Consider the following 17144-nt stretch of genomic DNA (forward strand, 5'->3'; position numbering starts at 1 on the left):
GGGGCTGGATCGAGTCTTCTTGGTGCTTGGCTAAGGTTTTGGTGTGGTAGCCAAACTTAGTGATGCTAATGAATGTGAAGTGGTTCTCCAATTTTAGCGAGTTGGCAGCTGAATGCCGAGCTCAGAGTTGAACATTCACTGCATCATCGGCATGGCGGCAATCTCGAGCGAGGAGCTGCAGGATGCATGGCAGAAGGTGAAGGCCATGACAATTCTTCCCGAGGTCCGTTCACGATTGCTAGACGCCAGTTACTTGTAGATGACGAGCCTTGACAGCTTGGGTGCACGCAGCCCCCTGAGCCGAAGCTCCCTTCGTTTGGCCCAAAGGTGTCGATGAAGACCAGGCTGCATGCTATCCAGAATCTCATCAACTCTCTTGAGTACGTAACTTTACTTGATGCTAAACTGCGCCTAACCAACTAATCGTGTGATCCAGGTACAACTACACTGGGACACTGTACTTTGACGTGAACAAGAACCGCAGCTTCAAGAGCATCGCGAATACCGCGAAAGAGATTATCAAGGAGGCTCTGCCTATCCAGTGCCTCGAAGCAGTGTTCTTGGGAGCGTACCTGACGGCTGGCTTCCAAAACCTTGACCGCTTCCCGATTAGCTTCAAGACGACGGCTGGAACCTCAACGCACCGCCACATTGTGCTGGGTATCCGTCACCAGCAGCAGAAGTGGGGAGCGTTGGGTCTTAGTCGGTGTGACAAACTGATGAACAAGGAATTGAAGTTCGACTCGCTGAGCGACCTGGTGCTGGATTACTGTCGTGAATACCAAAACGTCTACCACAAGGTCGTTAAAGTCAACGTCGGCTTTCCCCTCACCCACGACATTCATTCATCCGAGCGAGTCGAATGGCGGGTCTGTGCATTGCGTTGTCCTTCATGTCGGTCAACAGATTGCTGATACTCTCTCGTGAATCGTTGTTTGCAGGTACTCAATCTTCCTGTTGATACAAACAATTGGGCTGAAGTTGCCAAGCACCTCGACAGTTTTGCCAAGGATGCGGCAGAAATCGATAGCTTCAAGAAGGCAAAGGGTGAACTCCCCGCGTGGTTTGGAACTAAATACGCGCTGAACGCCCCTGATGCCGAGGTCGGCGGCATTCGCTCGCCTCGGCGTTTCAACTCGTTCTCTGATGACTTCGGGGAGTTTGAGGAGGAAGAGCAGACCCAAGAGCCTGCACCCGCTCCCTTGCCGACTCCAACTCCAAGAGCTAAACCGATTGTGGTGACACCAGATGAATTCGTTTTCAAGAAGCCGTCGTCGGTGAGGAGACTTGTATCAACTGTTGTGCATTCACCTGTTCAAACTGACATGTGTGGGTTCATCTGTTGCAGCCTGCTCTACCAGCGCCACCGACGAACATATTCCTGCAAAATACAACCTCGTCTCCGTTTTTGATTGAGATAGAGGACAACTCCGGACTCCTAGAGATCATCACCAAGACGCCTTCGGCAATGCCGCAAGAGAAGACGCAGCAAATGGAAGAGCGGGACGAACCAAACCTGGATGCCAATCCTACGAGGGCCACTGCGACGTTCCAGATTTCAGCAGTAAGTCTGTTTCCACGCTAGCAAAACCAAAAGAGCTCGCACACTCACGTCACGTTCTGTTTTGCTGGGACTTTCAGAAAGGGATGATTGTCGTGGCGATCAAGTACAACCCGCACCGACCCGGAACCCACAAGCCAAAGTCAATTGCAACGCCGGAGAAATCCCCGCCGCAGTCGAAGCTGATCAAAAAGAGTGTGAATGGAAATTCAACTGCTTCCGAGCATGCAGCTATGAACGACCCGCATCATGCTGTTTCGTTCCGATGCATCCCAATGCTACGCGCGACTGATAGTTTAGCAGATGCTGTACCTGACGGAGAGACTTACATGCTCGAAACACCTTTCACTTTTAAGGAGATGTAAGATGCAATAAAACAGAAGTAAAAACTTCCTACATGTATTCCCATCTACTTCGAACGAAGTACATGCAGAGTAGTTCAACTACTTAATAGAAAGAGGAATCAGTGCCGGAGGTAGCGAGTCCGACGTCATGCTTTCACAAAGCAAATAGTAGTCGCCAACAAGTGTCGTCGCGGGAAGCAATAGATCCTGAAACACTGCAAGGCCAGCACTGGCTGTTGCAGTCACTGTATCTAAGCGCGCCTCGGTAGGCTGCTCTGTCAGCCCTTCGCCATCATCAGGTATTTTTTCGCTGGGTTGCTCTGGTAGCAGTTGTGTACTGTCAGAAGATTGCAGCAGCTTTTCCTGAGACGCGTTTAGATCGCTTGAAACGAACTGCCAAGCCGAGCCGGCAGCAATGGTAACTTTTTCGCCTGGGTTCTGCGCCGGCACAGCTCCTTCGAATATGCGCAAGCGAAAGTGGCGTCCGTGCTCTCCCATCACGCGTACTGCATTGGCCGAAGCTGGATCTTGCACTTCAGCTTGGCCCATGCAGACTACTGCTAGTGTTGGCAATCGCTTATTCTCGACGACCAGCTGAGCAGGCAGCTCTCGCAGCTCGTTCTTTGGATGAGAGTCCTGGTTTTCACTTGCAGTAGCCGGTCTCGACCCCTGCTGCTTTGCCATTATCATGACAACGATCTTGGTCGTTTGCACTACCAGTAGCATTCCCAAAAACAAGAGTTAGATGATTATAGCAAAAAAGCTTATAGCAACCTCTTTTACCTTCAGGTTCATCGTCTCTCCACCTGCCATCATACCACAACGACGTTGGCACCTCCTTGTTGGATTCAGCGTCAATATTTACGACTGGTAAGACACCGACACCATCTCCATTTCTGCGATTGTCCCTCCAATGCCCTTCGTAGAGGCGATCCCCACTGGCATCCTGCAGCAGTCCATTGCCACAGCGTACTCCAGCGAGCCATTCACCCTCGTACACATGGCCAGTCGAAGCATACACCATCTTCCCAAGTCCGCTTGGATAGTGTGCAGCAAAGTTTCCGCTGAAGATATATCCGTTTGCAAGCCGTAGCTGTCCATGACCATAGCGCTGATTGTTTTCCCAGCCTCCTTCATATCTCTCACCACTTGCAGACAAATAGACGCCTTCACCATGCATCTCACCTTCACGGAAGTGGCCGCTGTAGCTGGATCCGTCCGGCCACCGTTTGAGTCCAACGCCCTCGATTTCACCGTCTTGGAATTCGCCCTCGTAACTCGTCCCGTCACCTAGCGTGAGCTCTCCCTGCCCATGCATCTTGCCACGACGCCAGCTCCCTGAGTAGTGGAAGAAGTTGCCTGGAAATGTGTAGGAACCTTGGCCATCGCGAAGCAGGTCCCTGTACTCGCCCACGTACATCCTACGTTCAACAGTCGGTCGCAACAACTTCCCGCCCTCTGGCTGAAATAGCTCTGGGTATAGACTTTTGTAAGGCCCTGCAATGGCTTGCTGGCCAATGTCGGATGGCCGGACAAGCAACAAAGGCTCACAGTTATAACAATGTTACTTGTCGAGGTGATGTCGAGTACAAGTTTGATGAAGAGTCACTTATGCAGCTTGGCTAGATATACCAGGTAACAGCGTACCGGTAAGGAATCAATCCGTGCTGATCGTAGTACCAGTCTGGTGAAGTTCAACGACTTCTATTGTCCACGTCGCTCAAGATACATCGTAATAGTTAGCTGCTTAGGCTGATTGTCATTACGACGATCTTTATACCTTCGCCAATATTGACCAGCGAATTGCAGACTTCGCTCTCCGTCAGCTCAATGTTCGGTCGACAATACAGAAGCCTAAATGTGCTAGAGTGGATGTGCTTTCCGTGCATCACAACGCGTACACATCCTTTCAACACTTGAATTCGTTTACAGATATGGCAGCAAAGCACCGCGAGGCTGACAAGCCAAGAAAGCGACGAAGTGAGTGCACATACACCACTTGTGTTTAACGAATTGGCCGTGGTAATAAAAGTGAACAAGTATTTTTCAGTATCGATTTTTTTAGAAGATCCACTACATGTAGCGGTGCAAACCTTACCGAGAATATGAGAATCTGTATCCAACTAGCCTTGCAGTAGGTATTATGGTGTTCTAGGCGACGGCCGCATGCAAAATGATACCACGTCACAGGTGATTCAACGGAATATCGTCGATAATTATGTTGCTGTACTATACATTCAGGGCAACGCGAACAACAATTTTTAGTTGAGTTCAAAACTGTTAAAAGGTGACATGCATTGGTGCCGGGCCCGCAAATGGTTGTGGACGTTGACGGACGCGTGGTGTCGTAGTTCTGCAGCATCCGCTCAATTGCAGAAGGATTGAACGCCACTTCAACTACCGTCTCACTTCATTCACGTCAAGCAATTTAAATTCACTTTTCACTCCTGCTGTGGGCAACCTCACCCAAATCTGTTGCGTAGTGTGGACGATGATGGCACAGAGTGCAACATCCCCTACTAACCGAAGTGGAGTACGGAAGCTGTACAATGAGCACTAAAATGGCAGATGCCCTTAGTCTAAACACCCAGCCCGTAGATACAAATGCGTCTATTTGTTTCTATCCTGCAGTCTAGTTCGTCATGAACTCGATGCCCTTCTCGAACACGACAGCCATGACGGCGAAGCCCGCCGCACCTTTCACAGTGTTCTGCACCAGCACTACAGACAGATCCAGAACCACAAGTCAGCATCCCTTCAACAACCCCCAACTTTTCCAGCAATTCACTCACGCTTGGGTCCAGAGCTCCGCGCCGCCCACGCGCCCAGTGCGCCGCCTGACACTCCGCCGGCCAGGAGGGGGTTGAAAATGTCGTGGGCTGCTCGCTCGCGCTCGATCACGCACTCCACGCCGGCGAAGATGGTGCCCACCAACGCAAACTCCTGCGCAAAGCCAGCAACATGCCGATTAATTAGCCCCCGTCGACACAGAAAGACTCAACCAATCGAGTACACGTGCCTTGGAGAAGTAGACGCTGCGCACGTAGCCGGCCTTGATGGACTTGCTGAAGCCGTTGTAGAGCTGCAAAACACCGAGCACAGCAGTCGGTCAATACACTATACTAATAAGCTAGAGCGTACAATTGCTCGGTCGAACACGCACCTGCTCGCGCATGTTGCGGCCCACCAGCTCGCCGTGGGCGCCCTCGAACGTGCCGAGGAACGTGCCGAGCCCCACGCCCATGGCCGCGCCAGCCACGCAGGCCACCACGCTTCGCTTCCAGCAGCTCTCGCGCGACTCCTCCGCGAACTTCATGGCGCGGTAGGCCGCGACCTGCCCCATAGTCGGCGCGCGCGAGTCGTCCATGGTCTGCGCCGATCAAAATGTACACCGTTCACCCTCGCCACCTTTGACAGTCATTCAACCGGTTTCGGAAAAGAATTTCAATTGCAGCTTAAATTGAGAAATGAGACCGGATTCGGGTAGATCTCGGCAATACGAATTGCGTGATATATTTTTGTTTTGGTAAATACTAATGGTTTCCCAGAAAACTAAAATGCAAAACAGGGTGAGTCGCCCTTCAGGTCGCGGCGGTTTACTTTCCAGCCCATTAGTCAAGTCGAGACAAGTCGAGACCATGCGCATGCGGCTGCGCGCGCCGGACGAGCCCGAGGCCGAGAGCGGCTACGACGGCGACGGCACGCCCTCCACGCCCGAGCGTGGCCACGCGCTGCCGCCGCTGGACGTGGGCTCGCCTGAGTACATCGAGGAGAGGCTGGAGAACCTCAAGCGCCGCCCCAACTGGGGGGACTTCCTGGACCAATACGTGCGGGACCACCCGGACAGCGACAGCGAGAGCGAGTTCGGTGACTTGGAGTGCGTCTCGGCGGCGGCAGACGTGCCGGGCTTCGTCCGCTCCACGCTCTGGTCGCTGCTGGTGGTGGCGTTCGCGCCGCTGCTGGTCGTGCTGTCTCCGTGCTTGAGGCACAATGGCTACGGGTGAGAAGAGAAGATTGCAGTCAAGTTCAGAGTAATCTGATGGTGTGTTACAGTGTCGTTATTTACCCGTGGTTTTGTGTGACTTGTGCATGACAGGTTCTGGCCGTTGGAGTGTCACTCGCTGAAGCAGCTCTTGGGCTGTGCAGTGGCCAATGTGATCTTCGTGGTGTTTGGGCTCGCGCTGCTGTACTGGACGATCTGCAGAGAGCTGCCGGACGTGTTTAACGTGGACAACACGCTGGTCAAGCTGAACGTGCAGATTGACGAGGTGCAGCGCGCGGCGGATACGTGCCACGCGGCCTTGCTGCAGTGGGAAAGGACCGTGGCGCAGGAGTTGTGCATGCCCGTGGGCATCGATGGCGCACTGCTTCTGCTGAACACGTGGCTGCTGCTGCATTACCACCGGCGGTGGGCGAGATACCTCATCGTGCTCATGGCGGTGCTGTTTGTGCTGGATATGCCTGGCAAACTGTACGACGCCACGTTTCCTGCTCCAGAGATTCACAAAGTGGATCCGACGTTCGCCATGGTCGATGAAGAGCTGCTGGTTGCACTAGATGGGAAGAACTTAAAACCTGGTGGGAACGTTGCGTGGGTAGCGTACTGGGGTTGTGCGACTACGTCGAGTGTTGACGCCTGCGAGAAACAGTTTGTGTCGACGTTCGAAGCAGGCAATGTAGCGGTCACCTTCAAGTCGTTGGATCACTTTATCCCATGCTATCGTGACCCGCCTAACCCACTGAAGGCGCAGGAGTACCAGTGCTTCGAAAGCGTCCGTATTCGTGTGAAGGACAAGCACAGCATTCCCGGATGGTCTCGTTCTGCAACGCTAGCCTCGTCAAGTTCGCAACCCGCCAACCCTGAATTCTCGGTAGAAGAAGGACTGCAAGTCCCCACCTTCAGGGATGACGATGAATCGCTATCTTCCCGGATTACGAGAGAGGTGGTGAAGCCAACTCACAGAATGGCAAGGTCTACTACTCAATCGATGGAAGCTGTTGGAGTCGATGTTGCTACAACCACAATGCCGTCTGTAGACAGCCATGCGGGATCCGACCCTGTTGAATTCCCGATAGAAGGAGCTCAAGAGAATGACAGTTTGCGTGAAGCTGAGCCGGAAGCTGTCGAATCACGAAAGTCGGACGAGCTGGAAGAAGTCGAGGTGACCCCTGATGCTGATATTAGGATTCGTGGCGCCAACACTGAACCAGAAAATGAGTCGCGAAGCGAAGACGCTTACGACGAAGCATCGACGGTGCCGGAACAAGTGGCCGTTAGCCAGGAGGGCGCTGAAGTGGAGATGGAGGCTGCCGAAACGTTTGAAGGCGCAGAACAAACAGAGGATGGGGAGAAGGCTGAGCCTGAGCTTGATTTTGAGCAGAAACAGAGCACGATCATCGACGAAGAAATTAAGCTGGATGTCGTGGATGCAGTCGTGCAGGAAGAAGAGAGTAATAGTGCACCCGTTCCTGGCAGTCATGAAGAAGAGAAACTGGTGATCCAAGAGGAGGACTTCAAAATGTACGAACGGGGTGAAGAAGACACGAAACGAAGCCCCCTTGCAAACAATTATGAGGCCGCGGCTAAGCAGGATGAACAAGAAGCGCAAGATTCTACGTCAGAGCCCAGCGCACCCGAAGACACCGCGACCAAAACTCAAGAAATGCCGTCGAAGCAATCTGATGCCGCGCAGCCAGAGGGCGTCAATAAGAAGACGAAGAGAAAGCGCCAAAGCGGTCGCAAAGCTAAGAAGTCTTTGGAGGCAGACGCGGAAACTATCAGAGGCGACACCGCCGGAATCGCCGCTGCCGCGGTGTAATCGTAGGAACATAGCTTTTATAGTTTCCAAGATAGTAATTTTCTATTCGGTTGCGCACCTTGGAATGTACAGTGTAGTACAGACTCGATGTAGGCCAGCATATAGTCGGCTAGATCACACAACGGACGCTGCCTCAGATGAGCCCTGCGCTCCTGCGATCGCGTCGCGCAAAACCTCCGCTAGCCTGTAAAACTTTGCACTCTCGAGCTGCGCGTTTTCACGGTTCGCTTCGCACAGCTTATCCTGCAACGCAATCTGCTGCTCCATGTGCTTCTCTCGCATGGCCAATTCCCGCTCGCGCAGCTCAACCTCCTTCTTGAAGCGCATCTTCTCGAACTCCAACCTCTCGCGGTCCAGCGCAATCTGCTCCGTCAGGTGCTTCTCGTAGTCAAACGTGGCTCCGCGAGAGCTAGACGATCCCGATGCCGCAGTGGAAGCTGCACCTGAAGCTACAGCGAACAAATACGTTAGCTATCCGTTGTGCTTTCGCGTACCAGTACAATTTGAGCCCACCATTGTAAGTCTGAAATGAAGCAAAGCAAGAGAATCAATCCACAACCATGCTGTCAGTATCATACAAGATTTACCTCCCCATACGTCAATGAAGCAACTCACCAAGGACGCCGTCATGTGGGCCGTTCCGCTCTGACTGCCTCCATTGAGCCCACTTGAAGCTGCATGTGCATGTTGAGCCGCCTGAGCAGCAGCAGCTGCCGCCGCTTGGGCAGCAGCATGCTGCGCCTCACTGATAGCAGTCGCCTGAGCGATCGCCTGGGCCTGCGCCTGCGCGTACGCTATGTCCGAGTCAGCGTTGAGCGCCGAGCCGCCCAGCACCACGTCGTCCACCATAGGCAGGTGGTCGTAGCTCTGCAGCTCTCCTTGCAGCTGCAGGTAGCGCGCCCGGACGCTCTCCTGCTTGGGCAGCAGGTCGTACTCCGCCCAGCGGCGCGGGTGCGCGCCCTGCAGGTGGCTGCGGATGTTGTCGACGCGGAAGGCGCGGAAGAACTTGGTGGTGGTCAGCGAGCGCCGGCGCCTCTTCTTCGAGTCGTTGCCCGACTCCTGGTCCTGCTGCACCAGCTGCTCGTACTTGTCCTCGCGCCCGAAGGCCTTGCACAGGCCGCACATGGCCAGCAGCACGTCGCCCGACACGGCGTCGCGCTCGATCGCGTGCAGCCCGAACTCCATCTCGTACTTGGGGTGCCAGTTGTGGCGCCGCGGCCTCGTCACGGCGCGCCGCTTGTGCGCCTCCTTGTCGTCGGCCTCGTCGTCATCCTCCTCATCCTCGCGCTTGCGGCGCGCCCCGGCCAGCGGCTCATTGTCCACGGCATCGACCAGGAGCTGGTCGCTCGCAGCTGAAGTGTCCATTGCGATGGTAGCGCGATAAGCTAGTTCCCAACCGAAATTAACGTGGTACACCTCAACAGTGTTGGTTATGTGGACACACCACAATCGGGTCTGAAGATGGCTGCATTGGACATGTTGAAGTTCTAGTTGCTCGACGCTATAGTTAGGAGGTCTGTCTGTTGCTCTTGCCCCAGCGTACTTGATCTGTCTGCTTCATTGTTCTGTTCTGATTACTTGGAGCCACCTCATGGGCGACGCGAGTGCCCCCTCGACACCTCGGGGTGAGACCGCTAGTCGACGCGGCTCCAGTGCCAGCGCCAAGAGCAAGACCTCGTCGGCGGAGGCGAAGGAGCTGAGCAAGCAGAAGTACGACTCGCCCTTTGATGCGAGTCTCGTGGCGGCTCGCAAGCGCTCGCAGCAGGAGCGACTCTGGGAGATATTCACCGCCTACGCGCTGCAGATCTCGAGCGAAGACCCGACGCGCATCCGCATCGTCAACGTGGTGAAGCTCCTGCAGGACTGCGGCATCATCGACGGGAACAACACCGAGGAAGCCAAAATGATTGAGAAAGAAGTCGCCATCGTGTGCGAAGCCTTCCTAAAGGCCCATCCTACCGACCGTGATAGCAGCAAGAAGCTCGACTTCACGGCGTTTCTAGCGCTGCTCCTGCATTTTGCGAAGATGGTACGAACGAAGCCTGCGTATGGGTAGAATGTTTGTTGTATTGTTCTGAATATGTTGATTATGTGGATGTATGTAGTCAGGCGACCGGGATCCGAGCCGAGCCTATGATTCGCTTGTGCGTACATGTCTGGAAAAGCAACAGAAGTCAAGGTACTCCTTTGCTGGCGTATAAGTCGATGCAAACTAATATACTGATACTGACGCTTCAAGTGCACATGCTGCTACTAGGATCCGTGTGGTTGTGGCCCAAGAGCTACTGGAGTGCAAGAAAGTGCTTGCTGCCTTCGAGGATCCGCTTACAAAGGTTTGGTTTGCACTGCGCTTTAGCACAGCAATGGCAAAAACTAATCGGAACTGTGTTGTTTGTCAGATCTTCATGTTTTACGCAGCGCAAAGCCATAGCAAGCTCGAGAAAATCGACACGAAGATGGCGCAGTTCTGCCCGCCCCATATGAGCTACGCCGAAGCTGTCGCGTTCGGCCGCAAATACGGCATCATCGCGCACGGCGTCCTGACAACGACCGAGTTCGCCAGCATCTACATCGACAGCCTTCCCAAGGCTCCCGCCACCGAATACGATCGCGTTCTCACGTACAAGGGATTCTGTGAGATGCTCGTGCGGTTGTCAAAGAAGACTTGCCTCGACAAGACCCTCCCTGCGGACCGAAATCTCAAGTACGCATGCCCAATATTACGTTATTTGTCTTCATTGATGCTTACTTGTTAATATATTTATCTACAGAGGACTACTTCAAGTTATGTGGCTTGCATTGGCATCCTCGTCACCTCGCGCGCTCAAAATTACGGACGTGCTCAAGTCGGATCGAGTTGATGTGCGTACCAGTTGCTTGCTTGTTGTTAATCAATCGACAGCCTAAATTACACGCTGTATTCAGGTGACCAAGCACTTCCTCATCCATTTCGAAAAGTACTGGAAGAAGGAGCGCTACGAGTGCGTGTTTGGATTGTTCTTGCTTTGGTTAAACAACTGTAGGTGTGGCTAATCTCTGTGCTGGTTATCGTGCCAGGAATTACTTTGGCGACCGACCTGCCTCCGTGCGTATTGAGTCGGTCATGGATCCACCATCGCCGCCGAAGCCACCGATGCCTCGGCGCTTGAGCTTGAACCCGACACCAGCCCCCAAAGCGAAAACTCTTCCGCGCAGAATGAGCGTTCAAACGACTTCGAAAGCGACGTGAACGAAGGAAACACAAGAACTTTCTAGCTTTACGAACGTGTATATTGTGGGTTGCAGTCATGAAAATATGAACATGGCTCTTGACCGACGATGTTGTACCTGCTGCACTTCTCTATTTGCTACTGCGCTGTGGTGTGTGGGTGACTTCTGCTTATAATGCAATGGGCTGCAAAAGCGAGAAGCTGCCCGTACCCACGCGCGGCGGCTGGCCAAACACCAGGCGAGCGGACGAACTCTCCAGCTTGTCCACCAAACCGCCCATGGCGGCCTGGGACAGGAACTTCATGGACGTCTCGAACGTAATCTGCTGCAGGGACGAGCCCTTGTTGTTCATGCCCATACGGTTGAGCGGCATGTAGCCGCCCTGCGCAGTCATGTAGTCAGCCAGCAAGCTCAGGTGACGCGGGTCGACACTGATACCGTACACGCCGAACACGTCCATGATCTGCTTGGAAATACTAGCGCGCGCAGCCTCCACACCGTACGTGTGCAGCACCTGGTAGATGTCGTTGGTGGCGAGGTTGTTGACGTCCAGGATGTCGTCGAAGCCCCAGATCTCCTGGAAGTTGAGACCCTCCGTCTGTACGCATGGCTTCTCCTCCTGCGCCTCACCTATGCGCTGGTTGATCAGGTAGCAGCGCGAAATGCCGGGGCAGTACTGCACCAGCACCTGCTTGGCGACCTTCTCGACAAGCGGGACCATCAGAAGCGTCTTAGAGTGAGTCGGGAAACGCAGGTGCAGCTCCACGAAGTTCTCCTTCTCGTTGCGTCCACAGAACACGAAGTAAGGGTTCTTGCGCACGCTAATCGGGACCTCGAGGGACTCCATGCCGTTAGCAGTAAAAGCCTTCTTCGGAGCCTTACCCGATCCGTTCTCCATGGTCTTGTCGTCCAACTCGTTGTCAGCACTGGTCTTCTTGTTCTTCTTCTTCTTGCTAGAAGACTCATCGTCCGAGTCGCTGTCCGAGTCATCGGCAAGCTGCGACTTGCGGATCTTCTCATCTTCTTCGTCCATCTCACCGTAGCCCTGGACTTCACCACGGCTGCCGAAACGGAGCGTACCCTGCTCATCGTCATCATCGTCGTCATCATCGCTCTTCTTTTTCCTCTCGGAGCTGGAAGGAACGTTGAAGTTGTTCTTCTCCGCCGTAGCAGAAACAGTAACGCCGCTCTTCTTCATCTCACGGGAGATCAGAGTGAGCAGCTTGCCCACGAAACCCCGGCCAACAGAGTTGAAGACCTGGTCCGCGCTCAGTCCGAAAACACGCTTGATCTCCTTCAGCTGGAAGAAGGTCAGGCGGATTTGGTAGTCACGCACCCACAAGATACCATTCTCACTGCTGTGGAACTCATCCTTCACACGAACGCCGTTGGTGTTGTTGATCAGCTCTGACAGAGCAACCTGGTTCAGACGCTGTTCAACCTCCTGTGCCCTTGAAGACTCCACATCGTCGCGAAGCGGGATCGTCATCATAGGAGTAGACATCTTCTGACTAGCCGTCATGATAATTTCACGCAAACGCGGGATACCCAGCGTCACATTAGCAGCACCGTGACCAGCAAGGTGGAATGTGTTCAACGTCATCTGCGTCGACGGCTCGCCGATACCCTGCGCAGCAAGGATACCAACGTTTTCACCAGGAGCGCACATGCTGCGCAAGTAGTTAACCCACACGAGCAGCTGGAAAGCGTCGGGGCTCACCACGTGCTTCGACTGCATGACCTCACGGTCGATCTCGCCATCATCAGCAGCACGCTTGCTCTTCTTGGACTTCTTGCTCTTCTTTTTCTTCTTCAGGTGCAACTCTAGGCAACTTGAAGGGTTGCGCTTGTTGTAGTTGCGCAGCTTGTCCTGGATACGCTCAGAGATCAAACCAACGTGCTCGCTCAGCGGCAGACTCTGCATGACCGGCTCCTCGAAGAACATCTTAATGATGTCAACGCGTCCAGACATAGCACGAGTCGCGTTCGTCGGCTTGCCAGCCTTGAATTTGGTAGTGCGCGGAACGCCGAACGCCTTCAGGCCCGTGTCCAGATACTTAATGTCATACTTGCACTCGCGACCATCCTCGTTCTTCTCAGCCAGCGCCACAATTTCAGCGGCGTGGAAGCCGAGCTCAATGTTGCCGCGCTTCCACTTGGTCTCGCCCTGCTTCAAGCGACGTGCCATCACCTTTCCGCCAGCCTTAAGCACAGAAGACGTGCTCGCGAAGTTGTTTTCCTTCGCCTCACGGACCTCCTGGTGTAGCTTCAACGGCTTCATGATGTCCAGCTTCGTGTTCTCGAAGAACTTGGCGTTGATGCCGTACTTGTGCGAAATACTGCGGTGGTTCATCGCCTGGAAGTCGAACTGAGCATCCTTGCCCGAAAGCATAGCGCTCTGCACCGGATCAATACCATCCTCACCGTACAGGAACTGGATCACGCCGCCGTCGCTGTTGCGCACCGTGTGGTCGTAGCCAACCTGGAGGTCCTCGAGGTGCTTAATCAGACAACGCTGGAGGTAACCACTACGACTGGTCTTCACAGCCGTATCGACAAGACCTTCACGTCCAGCCATACAATGGTGGTAGTACTCCTGAGGACGCAGACCAGTCAGGAAACGATCCGTAACGTAGCCACCAGCACGCGGGGCAGGGTCAAACGGCTCGAACGACGGAAGCGAACGACCACTGCACAGGATAGGGACACGACGACCTTCAAGAGCCTGCTGGCCAAGACCACACGTAATCTGCGAGTGGTTAACCATGGATCCTTTGGCACCGGTCAGCACCATGAGCGAGAAGTTGTTCTTCGGGAACGCCTTCGACTGGCCCGACGGCAAACAGGTCTTGATAATGTCACTGTTGGATCCGTGTACGCAGCCCATCATGTGCGCATCCAGAGCCTTGGCATTGTTTTCGGCGTCCGGTCCAGAGAGCAGAGTGCGCATACGCTCACGGATCTGAACGCGCTCACCTTCGTTCATGCGCCGCTTCTTGCCATCCTTCTCAGACGCACGCTTCTTTTCGAGCAGCTCCGTCAGACCAGCAAATTCGGCATAGGCCTCCTCGCCTAGAACCTCCGAATCCTCCACAAGTTTGCGGCGACGCTTCTCAGCAGGCTTGTTCAGCGTCAAATCCTCCATAGCACAGGTATGGCCAGCGAACTGCAGGTAGCACGTGAAAAGACGACCAAGAGCCGACAGGAAATCGGCAGCGATGCGAGCACCGTACACCTCGTAACAAGCATGGACCATACCGTACATGCTCGCTCCGAACTGACTCTTGTCGAGCACACCCTGAAGAAGCTCTCCATCGCGAATGATCACGATGTGCTCGTTGTTGGCCGAGCCGTACAGATCACCCTTGATCTTAGCCTTGCTGTCCAGGTTGAGAGGCGGGAGACCCTTCGTGAGCAGCTTGAGCACCGAAGTGATAACTTGCTTACCCGTCCAGAGCGGCTGAGGCTTGAGAATGGCAGGAGGGACGGTCTCGATGTGGGCCTTCTCCACGCCAGCGTCCTCCATACTGGCCCAGGCGTTGTACAGAAGCTGCATGTACATGTCCTTAGTCAGGAACGTGTCGCGCTGAGTAAGCTTGACACCCGAGTCAACGTGATCCTGAATAAGACCACGCAGCGGCGAACCGTCCGTCGGCACGATGTACTGGTTGTCGTTGCACGCAATGTTGTATGCCTCAGCACGCGCAAGCTCGTTCTGCGGGAAGTGCATGTTCATCTCATCACCATCGAAATCGGCGTTGAACGTGTTACAGTTGGCGTAGTGCATACGAATGGTCTGCATCTTCGGGTTCGTGAGCACACGCGTGGTGTGGGCCATAATACTGGGCTTGTGCAGCGTCGGCTGACGGTTCATCAGCACGACATCACCGGTCTTCAGGTGGCGCCACACGCGCTTCACGCCGTTCTTGCTGGTACCCTGCGCACTTGCAGAGCGCGTGAGCAGCGTCTTACTGATCGCCTCACGCTGGTGCGGCGTGCGCTTGCTCAGGTCAATAAGGCGGCCATTCTCGCTCTCCATGAAGTTCGCTCCGGGGTGCACGTCAGGTCCGTTGATAACGAGCTGGCGCATTTCCTCCACGTTCCATGGCGTCACGGGCTGAGGGTAAGTGAGAGTCTTGGCGAATCGAAGCGGCACACCAATCTGGCTGGTACTAATGTACGGGTCGGGCGAGATAACCGAACGCGCGGCGTAGTTCACACGCTTACCCATCATGTGCTTACGGAACAGACCCTCCTTCTTCTCAATAACCTGCTTGATACCCTGCGCGACATCGGTACCGGGCTTGGCCTTGCTGCTATCGACCAGGAGGTTAACGGCCGTCTGCAGCTCCGTCCACAGCGCAAGCTTGCGCGAAAGGTTCACCTGCTGCTCCTTCTCGGCATCATCTTCGTCCGACGTGGTGGCCGCCTGGCGCTTGTAGTAGTCACTCTGGACAATGCTCTCGCTCATGGTCATAATCTTGGACAGGTGGGAGTTCTGCGCGTGCTCGAACTGCTTGTCGCCCATGAACACGGGCGGACGGAAACGCGACGGCGCCACGGGGATCACGTTAAGGAAGAACTTGCGCCATCCATCGGCCTTGCGGCCAGTCACACGGCCGCTAGCAATGTTGCGGTCGCCGTACAGGAGCTCCATGAGGCCGTCCTCGTTCTGCCACATCAGCTGCAGCTGCGACTGCACCTCGAGAGGAGGCAGGTACTTGCTGCGGGACGACGAGTCCTCGGTCGTCGCGTATTTGTCTTCGTTCTCCATCTCCGACTCGGAGTCGTCGCCGCTCATGGACTCGTCTCCGTTGTCCGACACGTTGCCGCGGATCGTGTCGAGCGCCGACGTGACCGTGAGGTTCTTGGAGCGGTTGACCTTGCGGGAGCGGGCGCTCAGGCCCTTGAGGAAGATCTTGGCATTGGCATCCTGTCTGATTGCGGGCGAGATGGCTCCGCAGTTCTCGCACTTGTTCTTCATGCCCTTGAGGAACTCGATCGCGAGCTTCTCGCGCGTCACCTCGGCGAGGCGCGGCAGCGGGCGCAGCAGCTGCGTCTTGCCGTTCGTGTTGTTGGCGCTCTTGGAGAGCGCGAGGCGCTCGTACTCGTCCAGGATGGCCTGCTGGCGCTGGAACGTCCGCTGCGGGGGCTCGTCCTCCACGCCGTTGCGCTGCTCGAGCAGCTCGCTGAGCTGGGCCGCCTCGTTCTCGAAGCCGTTGTCCAGCAGCAGGATCTTGACGCGCACCACGCGCGAGCGCGCGCTCGCCACGCGGAACTTGTGGCACGTGAAGCACTTGCGCTTGAGCAGGTTGAGCATCTGCCCGAAGAGCACGGGGTTGTACACGGGCACGGGCAGCTCGATGTGGCCCAGGTGGCCGGGGCACTCCTTCTGCGTCTGGTGGCACGTGGGGCAGATCATGTTGAAGTCCACGGGGCCCAGCGCCGGGTCGTACAGGCCGCCCACCACGGGGTTGTTGAGCGAGTCGAAGCTCAGGCGACTCGTGAGCTGTTTGACGCTCAGGTCGCGGATCTCGGCGTCGCTGTAGAAGCCGAAGGCCACCTCGGCCACCTCATGGCGCAGGATGGTCTGGTCTGTGGCCGAGTCCATTGTGCGGCTGGCTACAGAGTTCTAGGTGCCGCTGAGCTGTGCTGCGTGCGCGCTGCCTGCCTTGGAATGCGCACTGCCCTTGCTTGGCCACCACGACGGTTGAATGGCAGGGAATCTACTGGTGGACGCATGGCCCTCGGCTAAGTGCGAGCGTGCTGCACAGTCTGTATCAGAACGTGTGTATTTAGTGTTATCGACCGGTGACATTCACATATCCGGTTAGGTACGATAGGAAATTCAGAATCCTTCCTCCGGAAAGATGCTGCTAAACTGCGCGATTGTCCGCGAAGGGGGCGTGATCTCCGTCTTAATCGAGGACTGGAAGACGGTGGCTCTCCTCAAGGAAGTAATCGTGGGAAAGAAGCCAGCAAACGTTCCAGGGTATCGAAGCGGACAAGCTGCAGCTCCTCCTAGCCAAGAAGGAGAAAGGCAACGGGGCGTGGCTGACGGAAAAAGAAGTGAAGCTAGGCGTGAACGACACCAGTGATCTGGCGCAGCTGGAAGTTGATAGTGCTCCGCTCAAACAGGCTGTTATGTCCGAGAATGAGGCGCGAGCCAACTCACGAAGAGCGATGCGTTAGGTGGAAACGTCCCAGTGC

At 55.1% G+C, this 17144-nt stretch overlaps 7 protein-coding genes across 7 annotated transcripts; 3 read left to right on the forward strand and 4 right to left on the reverse strand.

The window, feature by feature from the left end:
* Positions 1–151: 151 nt before the first annotated feature.
* Positions 152–1585, forward strand: PHYSODRAFT_473639 (hypothetical protein; the record flags this gene model as incomplete). The annotated part of the gene is made up of 5 exons (XM_009517755.1): positions 152–223; positions 292–380; positions 437–803; positions 942–1277; positions 1349–1585. The coding sequence occupies 5 exons, from the start codon at positions 152–154 to the stop codon at positions 1583–1585; spliced, it is 1101 nt and encodes a 366-aa protein (XP_009516050.1).
* A 1200-nt stretch (positions 1586–2785) lies between these two features.
* Positions 2786–3325, reverse strand: PHYSODRAFT_433977 (hypothetical protein; the record flags this gene model as incomplete). Its single annotated transcript, XM_009517756.1, has 1 exon — positions 2786–3325. A coding segment is annotated over one exon (540 nt), but the record flags the coding sequence as incomplete, so codon positions are not given.
* Positions 3326–4537: 1212 nt separating this feature from the next.
* Positions 4538–5272, reverse strand: PHYSODRAFT_471720 (hypothetical protein; the record flags this gene model as incomplete). Its single annotated transcript, XM_009517757.1, has 4 exons — positions 4538–4626; positions 4698–4848; positions 4919–4987; positions 5069–5272. The coding sequence occupies 4 exons, from the start codon at positions 5270–5272 to the stop codon at positions 4538–4540; spliced, it is 513 nt and encodes a 170-aa protein (XP_009516052.1).
* Positions 5273–5543: 271 nt separating this feature from the next.
* PHYSODRAFT_437808 (hypothetical protein) lies at positions 5544–6671 on the forward strand (the record flags this gene model as incomplete). The annotated part of the gene is made up of 2 exons (XM_009517758.1): positions 5544–5905; positions 6002–6671. Coding segments are annotated over 2 exons (1032 nt in total), but the record flags the coding sequence as incomplete, so codon positions are not given.
* Positions 6672–7838: 1167 nt separating this feature from the next.
* Positions 7839–9089, reverse strand: PHYSODRAFT_263554 (hypothetical protein; the record flags this gene model as incomplete). The annotated part of the gene is made up of 3 exons (XM_009517759.1): positions 7839–8173; positions 8238–8247; positions 8340–9089. The coding sequence occupies 3 exons, from the start codon at positions 9087–9089 to the stop codon at positions 7839–7841; spliced, it is 1095 nt and encodes a 364-aa protein (XP_009516054.1).
* Positions 9090–9315: 226 nt separating this feature from the next.
* Positions 9316–10953, forward strand: PHYSODRAFT_322405 (hypothetical protein; the record flags this gene model as incomplete). Its single annotated transcript, XM_009517760.1, has 7 exons — positions 9316–9753; positions 9830–9903; positions 9982–10057; positions 10124–10428; positions 10496–10586; positions 10650–10705; positions 10782–10953. 7 exons carry the CDS (start codon positions 9316–9318, stop codon positions 10951–10953), a joined length of 1212 nt encoding a protein of 403 aa, XP_009516055.1.
* A 150-nt stretch (positions 10954–11103) lies between these two features.
* PHYSODRAFT_322406 (hypothetical protein) lies at positions 11104–16545 on the reverse strand (the record flags this gene model as incomplete). The annotated part of the gene is made up of 1 exon (XM_009517761.1): positions 11104–16545. The coding sequence occupies one exon, from the start codon at positions 16543–16545 to the stop codon at positions 11104–11106; it is 5442 nt and encodes a 1813-aa protein (XP_009516056.1).
* Between the last annotated feature and the right edge of the window lie 599 nt (positions 16546–17144).

This window comes from Phytophthora sojae, assembly GCF_000149755.1.
Source record: "Phytophthora sojae unplaced genomic scaffold PHYSOscaffold_1, whole genome shotgun sequence".
Taxonomy (NCBI): domain Eukaryota; phylum Oomycota; class Peronosporomycetes; order Peronosporales; family Peronosporaceae; genus Phytophthora; species Phytophthora sojae.